The 10,113-nt window shown below is 42.6% G+C and overlaps 1 protein-coding gene across 6 annotated transcripts in view; it reads left to right on the top strand.

Annotated features, from left to right (window-relative positions):
* The first annotated feature begins 74 nt into the window (after window positions 1–74).
* The window catches only part of PALB2 (partner and localizer of BRCA2), a 28,966-nt gene continuing 18,927 nt past the window's right edge, over window positions 75–10,113 (top strand). For 5 of the 6 annotated variants that reach the window (XM_059692090.1, XM_059692089.1, XM_059692092.1 and 2 more), the window contains exons 1-4: window positions 75–306; window positions 2,411–2,470; window positions 2,602–2,704; window positions 7,097–8,530. In XM_059692090.1, the coding sequence (XP_059548073.1) occupies window positions 259–306; window positions 2,411–2,470; window positions 2,602–2,704; window positions 7,097–8,530 (1,645 nt within the window). In that variant the 5' untranslated portion in view covers window positions 75–258. The remainder of the gene's footprint in view (window positions 307–2,410; window positions 2,471–2,601; window positions 2,705–7,096; window positions 8,531–10,113) is intronic. The other variant, XM_059692094.1, reaches the window with a different exon arrangement.

The following is a 10,113-nucleotide window of genomic DNA, read 5'->3' as shown; positions in this document are numbered from 1 at the left end:
TCGGGTCTCGTCCCCAGCTCCGCCCCCGCGAGGCGGCCCCGCCCAGCGCTCAGCAGTCCCGGCTGCGCGTGCGCGACCCAGCGCGGGACTCCATTGGCCGGGTTGACGGCGCGCGGGAGCTGGCCAGTCGCGCGCTGCGGGTTCCCCGGGCGCCCCTTTCCTTCCCGGGGTGCTGGCGGGGCCGGGGCCCACAGGAGTCCGCTAGCCCGCAGCCCCGGGGCCGGCGACGGCTGCTCTTCCCGTTCGTTCGCCGGCCCGATGGAAGAACCTTCTGGGAAGCCCCTCAGTTTTGAGGAGAAGGAAAAGGTGCGGGGGTGCGGGAAGGGCGACTCGGAACTCTGCCCCCTTCCCCGGGATTGCCGGCCGCTGAGTCCCGGCGACGCGGCGCGCTGGCCTGTAGCCTGCGCTCTTCGGCCTCGCGCTGCCGGGGGAGTGAACGTGTGGAAGAGCGCTGTGCTCGCCTGGTGGCATTTAAAGACACTTTTTATTTTTTGCAGCACGAATGCATAAATACAAAATGTAAAACTGTAGCTAAAGCTAAAGCCCCCGTCGACACCCTCCCTCCGCCCCCACACTCAGCCCTGGCTTCGCCCACCCACCCAGCCTTAGGGTGGCGGGTGCGGAGGGGCGCGCTTGTAGTCTCTACCCACCAAGAAGTGGGGTCATTTTTTGGAAAGGAGAGTGTTCATGCAGGTACAGTCGGGATGGTTCTGCAGTTCCCGCTTTCCTTCTCCATGTTTGACATCCATGTTAGTACGTGTTTATCGAGCCGATTTTTTTAGGTTCTGTGTAGTATTGTGCAGAATGGAAGTGCCATCTTTAGCTGTTACTCTGCTGAGACAGGCGGTTCCTGCTTTTGCTTCTGCAACAGTAACAGTGTTGCCCCAGCCCTCTGAACTTAGGCTGATTTTAGCTAGAATGTATCTTGTGCTGGCTGTTCCAAGCTTTGTGCTACAGTCTCCATTCACATTAACTCAACAGTCCTGTTATCCCGGCCTACTTTCTTTTTAATTTCAGAGAGAGGAAGAGAGAGAGAGAGAGACAGAAACAGAGAAACAATGATCAGTTGCCTCCCACAGGCACCCGGGGATGGAACCTGCAAGTTGGGTATCTGCGGTGACAGGGAATTGAACCCGTCACTGTTTGGTGTATGGTGATGCCCCAACCAACGGAGCCACACCAGCCAGGGCCTAACCTACTTTCCAGTGGGGGTGCGAAGGGCATTTACAAGTCAAGATAATTCCCAGATAATTGATAAGCCTGGTGACTAATAGGACGATGTAAGAAGCAGCCTGGCACAGATTTAAGAGCACAAACTGGAGAGCTGGACTGCATGGGTTTGAATTACATACCATTTAAACTGTGATTTTAGACAATCAGCTTTCCCTCTGAGCTTCCCTTGCCAGCTCCTTCCTACTCAGGTCCAGGTTCAAATGGTCCTTAGAAACATCTCTGGCCACCCTCTCTACCATAAAGTAGTCCATTCCCGTAACTCAGGAGCTCTCATGCCTCCCTGTTTACCTGAGTTTGATTACCATGTGAAATCATGTTTATTTGCTTCTTTATTATCATTCACCTTATGTAAGCTTGACCACACTGTATGTCTAGCACCTGGAACAATAGCTGATACCCTTAGGAACTGATACAGCGATTGTCTCCAGGTGGTAGAGATACCTGGACCAATAATTGACAAATAAGAGATTCCGTTTTCACTGAGGGTGACAGCTCTTTTCTGTTATTGTTAATCCTCACCTGAGGATATTTTTTCCATTGATTTTTAGAGCAAGTAGGAAGGAAGGGGAAAGACAGAGAGAAACATCGATGTGAGAGAGACATATCAAATGGTTGCCTCCTGTACGCACCCCAGGTGGGGCCGGGGATCAGGCCTGCAACTGAGAGGTACGTGCCCTTGATCAGAATTGAGCCTGAGACCCTTCAATCCAAGGGCCGACGCTCTATCCACTGAGCCAAACCAGACAGGGCGAGGGTGACAGGTCTTGCTACTTCGGAGGATCTCACAGTGAGAATGGGAGCTGGGGGAAACAGAAGTAAACAGAAAGCAGAGCAATAAATACCATGATAAAGAAAGCACAGGGGAGAAGTGGACTGTCTGCCTGGATTGAAAAGAGCCTAGAAGTCTGTTCTAGGGAAATAAAAATCTAAGCCCAGGCTTGCGGAATCAGTAGGAATCAGCAAAGTGAGTTGGGGAGGAAATGCTGCCGGTGAGAAGAACAGTCTGTGCAAAGGTTCTGAGACAGAGGGCTTGGCGCTTTGTGAGAAGTGAGAGTGATGTGGTGTGTGCCCTCCACTGCCTCTGGCTGAGGGACCGCTGAGCCCGGCACGCATGTCCGGGAGGCACTGTACCCCTTCTCTTTCCACTGCTCAGAGTTGTCTGGTGTCTCTCTTTCAGTTGAAGGAAAAATTAGCATTCTTGAAAAGAGAATATAGCAAGACTCTGGCCCGTCTTCAGGTAAGTGAATCTTATTCTCTCAAATGGAGGTATTGTAGTACAAACTATAAACAATTCTTCATAATACTGAAGGTTTAAAAAGAATTATTTTCCCTTAAATTTGTTCCTTGAGCTGCTTTTGCTTTCTCTAGCGGGCCCAAAGAGCTGAGAAGGTTAAGAATTTTATTAAGAAAACAGTGAAAGAACAAGATTATTTGCTCCAGCCAGAAGTTTCACCACAGCTGAACCACTCAGGTAAAGCTAGCCCATTCACTTGTGCTTGCTTTATTATTCATTTTCCAGGGGTATTTGGCTGTGGTTCTTTTCCTCATGAGGATGCAATGGACTCTTTAAAGTGTACAATTGGTTGGTTCTTTCTATATATTCACAGGAGCATGCAACCATCATCACTATTTCTAGAACATTTTCACCACTCCCAAAAAGAAACCCCTTACCCATTCCCCCCCCCCCCCCCCCAACCCCTGGCGAGCACGAATCTACTTTCTGTTTCTGTGGATTAACCTTTTCTGGACAATTCATATAACTGCAATCATACAATATGTGGCCTTTGGGACTGGCTTCTTTTACTTAGCATAATGTTTTCAGTGGTCATCCACCCAGACGTACATACATCCAGGCATGCATCATTACCCATTCCCTTTTGCAGGTGAGTAATGTTTCATTGTATAGGTGTACCATCATTTGTTAATCCTCACCCGAGGTTATTTTTTCCCCATTGATTTTTAGAGAGAGTAAAAGGGAGGGAGAGAGGCAGGGAGAGAGAAACATTGATGTGAGAGAGACATGTGCCCCCACTAGGGCCAGGGATCAAGCTTGCAACCAAGGTACGTGCCCTTGACTAGAATTGATCCCATGACCCTTTAGTCTATGGGCCAGTGCTCTAGCCATTGAGCCAAACCAGCCAGGGCGATGTACCATCATTTGTATATCCATTCATCAATTGATGGACATTTGGGTTGTTTCTGCTTTGTGGCTAGTATGAATTTGGGCTATTAAGCTACCATGAACATTCATGTGCAAACATTTGTGTAGATATTTGTTTCCAAGTATTTTCGATATATGCCTAGGCATGGAATCACTGGGTCATATGGTAATTCCACATTTAACTTTTCTTAAATTGACTTTTAGAGAGGAGAGAAAAACATGGATTTGTTGTTCCATTTATGTATTCTTTGATTGATTTATTGTATGTGCCCTGACTGAGGATTCACCCTGCAATCTTGGCTTATCAGCACAATACTCTAACCAACTAAGCTAAGCAGCCAGGGCTATGTTTAACTTTTTGAGTAATTGCCAAACTTTCCTATAGCAGCTGCATCATTTTGTATCCCACTACATTGTGGGTATGGATTCAAATTTCTCCACATCCTCGCCAGTACTTTTAATTTTCCATTTTAAAATTATAACCATCCTGGTGGATATGAAGTGGTATCTAATTATGGTTTTAATCTGCATTTCTCGGTGACTAATGATGTTGAGCATCTTTCCATGTGCTTAGAGGCCATTTGTCTATCTTCTTTAGAGAAATGTCTATTCAAGTCCTTTGCCAATATTTTAGTTAGGTTATTTGTTTTTTAATTCTGGGGTTGTAAGGGTCCTCATACTGTAGCTATTCGACCCTTATTAGATGCATGATTTGTAAATATTTTCTCTCATTCTATGAATGATGAACTATGCTTTCAGTTGGATTGTTTATTTAGTGCCCTTTTTCCCTCTCAACTTTTAGTAATTATACTTATTGCTTAGTTATTGGAAAGATTTTTTAAAATATATTTTTATTGATTTCAGAGAGGAAGGGAGAGGGAGAAAGAGAGAGAAACATCAATGACAAGAGAGAATCATTGATAGGCTGCCTCCTGCACGCCCCACACTGGGAATTGAGCCCACAACCTGCACACGTGCCCTGACTGGGAATCGAATCATGACTTCTTGGTTCATAGGTCGATGCTCAACCACTGAGCCACGCCAGTAGGGCTGGAAAGATTTTAAAATTAAATTTCTACATATGTACAGAGAAATGTGTCTGGCTGGAAGTACTCTAAAAAACAATGGCCATGCCCTAGCTGGTTTGGCTCAGTGACTAGAGTGTTGGCCTACTGACTGAAGGGTCCCAGGTTCGATTCCAGTCAAGGGCGCATGCCTGGGTTGCAGTCTTGATCCCCAGTAGGGAGCATGTAGGAAGCAGCCGATCAATGATTCTCTCTTGTCATTGATGTTTCTCTTTCTCCCTCTCCCTTCCTCTCTGAAATCAATAAAAATATACTAAAAAAAATGGTCATTTCTCATGTTAATACTTAGGTCATTTATAATCATAAAATTAGAGGCTATTGAAATAGGAATGAGGTATTAAAAATTACTTGAGCCCTGGCCGGTGTGGCTCAGTTGGTTGAGCATTGTCCCATGCACCAAAAGGTCACTGGTTCCACCCCGGACAAGACACATGCACAGATTGCAGATTTGATTCCCAGGCAAGGGCACATACAGTATTCAACAGATCGATGTTTCTCTCTGTTTCTCTCGTATCAATATTTGTCTCTCTCTCCCCTTCTCCCTTCCTCTCTGTCTCTAAAATTAATAAAAATGTATATTTTAAAAATAACTTGAGCCCCCAAAAAACCAAACATGAAATAAAATATTAAGTGAGATATGGGGAAATATTGGTCAAAGGGTACAGAGTTTCAGTTATACAGAATGAATAAATTCTAGAGATCTAATATACAGCATGGTGGTAATAGTTAATCCTGCATGTATATTGTGTACTTGAAATTTGCTAAGAGAACTGATCTTTTTTTTTTTTTTAATTTTTTTTTTATTGCTTAAAGTATTACAAAGGGTATTACATATGTATCCATTTTATCCCCCCGCCCTAGACAGTCCCCTAGCCTCCCCTATCACCCAGTGTCTTATGTCCATTGGTTATGCTTATATGCATGCATACAAGTCCTTTAGTTGATCTCTTACTCCCCTACCTCCTGCCCCCCAACCCTCCCCGGCCTTCCCGCTGCAGTTTGACAATCTGTTTGAGGCAGCTCTGCCTCTGTATCTATTATTGTTCAAAAGTTTATAATGGTCTCTATTGTCCATGAATGAGTGAGATCATGTGGTACTTTTCCTTCATTGACTGGCTTATTTCACTTAGCATAATGCTCTCCAGTTCCATCCATGACGTTGCAAATGGTAAGAGTTCCTTCCTTTTTACAGCAGCATAGTATTCCATCGTGTAGATGTACCACAGTTTTCTAATCCATTCATCTACTGATGGGCACTTAGGCTGTTTCCAGATCTTAGCTATGGTGAATTGTGCTGCTATGAACATAGGGGTGCATATATCCTTTCTGATTGGTGTTTCTGGTTTCTTGGGATATATTCCTAGAAGTGGGATCACAGGGTCAAATGGGAGTTCCATTTTCAGTTTTTTAAGGAAACTCCATACTGTCTTCCATAGTGGCTGCACCAGTCTGCATTCCCACCAGCAGTGCACAAGTGAGAACTGATCTTAAGTGTCCTCAACATACACAAAGATACTGTAACTATATGAATTGATGGATATGTTAATTAACTTGATTATGGTAACACTTTGCAATGTATACATATATCAAAATGTCACATGTACACCTTAAATTTATATAGTTTTTATCAGTTGTACTTCAGTAAAGCTGCAAAAAAATAAGAAAAAAAATGACTTCAGCCCTAGCTGGTTTGGCTCAGTAGATAGAGCGTCAGCCTGTGGACTGAAGGGTCCCGGGTTTGAGTCTCGTCAAGGGCACATGCCTGGTTTGCGGTCTTGACCGCCAGTAGGGAGTGTACAAGAGGCAGCCAATCAGTGATTCTCTCTCATCATTAATGTTTCTATCTTTCTCTCCCTCCCCCTTCTTCTCTGAAATCAATAAAAACATATTATTAAAAAAAATGGCCCTGGCCGGTTTGGCTCAGTGGATAGAGCGTCGGCCTGCAGACTGAGGGGTCCTAGGTTCGATTCCGGTCGGGGGCATGTACCTTGGTTTTGGGCGCATCCCCAGTGGGGAGTGTGCAGGAGGCAGCTGATTGATGTTTCTCTCTCATCGATGTTTCTAACTCTCTATCCCTCTCCCTCCTCTCTGTAAAAAATCAATAAAATATATTTTTTAAAAAAATGACTTCAGCTCTAACCGGTTTGGCTCAGTGGATAGAGGGTCGGCCTGCGAACTGAGGGGTACCAGGTTCAATTCCGGTCAAGGGCATGTACCTGGGTTTCAGGCTCATCCCTAGTAGGGGGTGTGCAGGAGGCAGCTGATCGATGTTTCTCTCTCATCAGTGTTTCTAACTCTCTATCCCTCTCCCTTCCTCTCTGTAAAAAATCAATAAAAAATATTTTTTTTAAAATGACTTCAATAAAAATAGATAATCTTTTAGTTTAAAAGACATTCTAGCACAATTCTATTTGTTTACATTTATTTAAAATTATTATGATTAGATTATGAAAAACTTGAACTTTGTTTTGCTTGAGTGAAATACATTAACTACTAAGTAAATATTTATAATATTTTTAAGTAATACAGTATTTATATGTAATATTTAAAAATAAATGTGGAATTTCTGGTTTCACTTTAAAAGGAAAATATTAATTATATAAATTTTTCTCCTTAGAACCTAAAACTAAAGTTTCTTCTTGTGATGCATTACAAATCAACACCTGTCTCAATGAAGAAAATGGAGACGTTGAGCCTGAGTCCTCCAACGCTGGACATGGCCCAGTGCAAGGATTACACATGCAGAGAACAGATGATATACAAGAGGATTTTGCCTACAGTGTCAGTGGCCCTGATGGTGAGAAAAGGCAGAGTAAGCTTCCAGGGAGAAGAAAGAAGCAACAGAAGAGAACATTTATTTCACAAGAGAGGGAATCTTTCTTTGACCCTGATCCACTTATCCTGTCTAGAAAAAAACTAAAGGAACAAGAAGAAATCAATAGAGAAAATCCTGAGACACCTGTAGCTAAAATAAGAACTAACTTTCCAAGTCCTCAGTCTGACCTTCCAGATTCTCAAGCACCAGTTACAGAAACTAGTGGAGGGAGTGTTTTAATTCCACCAAAGGCCAAACCACAAAGCAGTGTGGATGCTCTTTCAGGAGGGAATCATCTCCCCAGGGTGTCCCCACCTCCTTTGCATACTCCATCAGACAGCAGTAGTGGTCAGCCCCTTCAACATCAGCCTTCTAAAAGGAACTGTGAACGTATTCCTCATGGCTTAAAAAACATTAGCCCTACCTCACCTGTCAACTTAGAGGCACAGGACAAAAAAATGACTGTCTTTACAGGTAACCCAGAGGTAAATAAAACTGTAAGTCCAAGTGGCCAGCTGCCTAGAAGTCTTGACTTAGAAGCTGATAATGTATATTCTGTAAATGAATTCGCTTATAGCTTATCAGCAAATGAAAACCAAAGCTTAAAAGAACAAGATCACACAGAGAAGTCTTCAGAATCTCCCAGTAGTGCTCTTGATGTTAGAAACGAACATTTTCAGGAAAGTGAGGTTCTGAGTCAGTGTAAAAGTCTTGGCCCAGAAATAATCTCTCCTGTTTCTGCAGAAAATCAAGCACATTCTTGCACCATGCTCGAAGGCCTTTTTCCTGCAGAATATTATGTAAGAACAACGCGACATATGTCAAATTGCCAGAGGAAAGCAGCCCTGGAGGCTGTAATTCAAAGTCACTTGGGTGTCAGAAAGAAAGGCATTAAAAATAATAAAAAGGAAGCTACTAAAATCTTAAAATTTTCCAATGAAGAAACTAACCAAGATGAATTTAGGGTGTATGACAGGTGCACAGAAAAAGCAAGTTCAAGAAGTCCTTTTAAGAGATTTCTCTCATTAACTGAAGTCAGCTCTCCCACTGGGCACACCACGGATGATTTTTCTAGGACTTCGGTTACACAGTCATCTGGTAGAAGACACAGAGGGAAAAGAAAGACAATCCCCACGCCTACATTACATCATCATGAACTACTTTTGCCCTCTTCTGGCGCATCAGGTGTTAATAGGTCCAAGGACAAAGATCAGAATGAAAAAGCAGTTATTCATGGTAAGAGGGGAGTTCAAGGTAAATCAAGGTGTGGTTGAGGATGGTGATGAGGATGGCCTCCACAGCTTACTATGTGCCTGGCGCTTTCTAAATGTTGTACAGACACTAACTCATTGAATCATCACAGGAGGTAGAATCTGTTTTTATCCTCGCCTTACAGATGAAACTAAGGCATAAGGAGATTAAAGTGCTTTAATTAATTAAAGTGACAGAACTGGGGTTCAGACCTGGCCATGTGATGCTAGAGTTCACTATTCTGGTTGGAAAAGTTGACACTGAGAGGGAAAATACATTGGAAGTTTACCTAAAATTAGTATTCAGGTACAACATAGTCTTTATCCAAGGGTAGAAATGTAACTAATATAGGAAGTATTTCTGAAGTAAAATGAAATATGTGTCAGACTCTCACAGGAATGATTGTGGAATAAAATACAATCAAATCTGAGCAACTTTTTTGAGTAAAATAGCCAATATAATCTCTCTGAGCTCTGTGGGATACAAGATTTTGGAAGCTAGCAAGTGAATATTCATTTACTTGGAAGTCATATCTGATAAACTGAGCATGAAAACTGGATAGTTCACTCTGCTTCTATATTAGAGGTCAGCAAACTTTCTATACAGGGCCATGTAGAAAATTGTGCTCTATTAGAGCTACTCAAGTAAAGTGCAAAAATAGCCACAGACAACATGTAAATGTGACCATATTCCAATAACTCTTATTTACAAAAATAAAACCTGCTTTCTCTATGTCCTTGGACTCAGGCCCTGGTCTGTGCGCTATAATTAATCTATATATACAAAAACCTAAGCAACTGAACCACCCATCGCCATGATGCTCACTGACTACCAGGGGTCAGATGCTAAACACAGAAGCTGCCCCCTGGTGGTCAGTGTGCTCCCACAGCCAACCTCCTGTGGCCCCGATTGAATTCGTGCACCGGGCCTCTAGTTAAAAATAAGAGTCATTATATTGTATCATCTTTTAAGTCAATAAGAATACAAAGGAATAGAAAGTAGGGCAATATAAGAATAAACTAGAAACTTTTCTATATGTTGACATAATCTGCTATTTTAGTAACCTGCAGCTACATTTAAGAAAATTTTTAGGTGCCCTTCACATATGAATAATAATTCAGTGACATTGAGTACATTTACAACTTGCAACTGTGATCCCTACCTAGTTCCAAAACATTTTTATCACCTGACATGGAAACTCTGTACCCACTAAGCATTTAGTCTTCATTTCTTCTCATCCAGCCCTTGGCAACCATCAGTCTATTCCGTATGGGTTTACTTATTTCATCTCAATGTATTATACAATGTGCGATCTTTTATGTCCGGCTGCTTTCACCTTGCTTTCAAGATACATCCATATTCTAGCATGTATCAGTACTTCATTCTTTTTTTATGGCTGAATAATCCATTGTATGTATATGTACTAGCATTTATTTATTAATTATTAGGGGATGGATTCAGATGCATTTTGAATGGTATAGAAGAATTCCAGTCTCTAAGAATCCTATATAATAAAACCTTAATATGCAAATCGACCAAGTGGCAGAATGACCGGTTGCTATGACGTG

Source organism: Myotis daubentonii, chromosome 4, assembly GCF_963259705.1.
Source record: "Myotis daubentonii chromosome 4, mMyoDau2.1, whole genome shotgun sequence".
In the NCBI taxonomy this organism is placed as follows: domain Eukaryota; kingdom Metazoa; phylum Chordata; class Mammalia; order Chiroptera; family Vespertilionidae; genus Myotis; species Myotis daubentonii.
The sequence above is the reverse complement of the archived record's forward strand: the minus strand, read 5'-3'. Positions and strand labels throughout refer to the sequence as shown.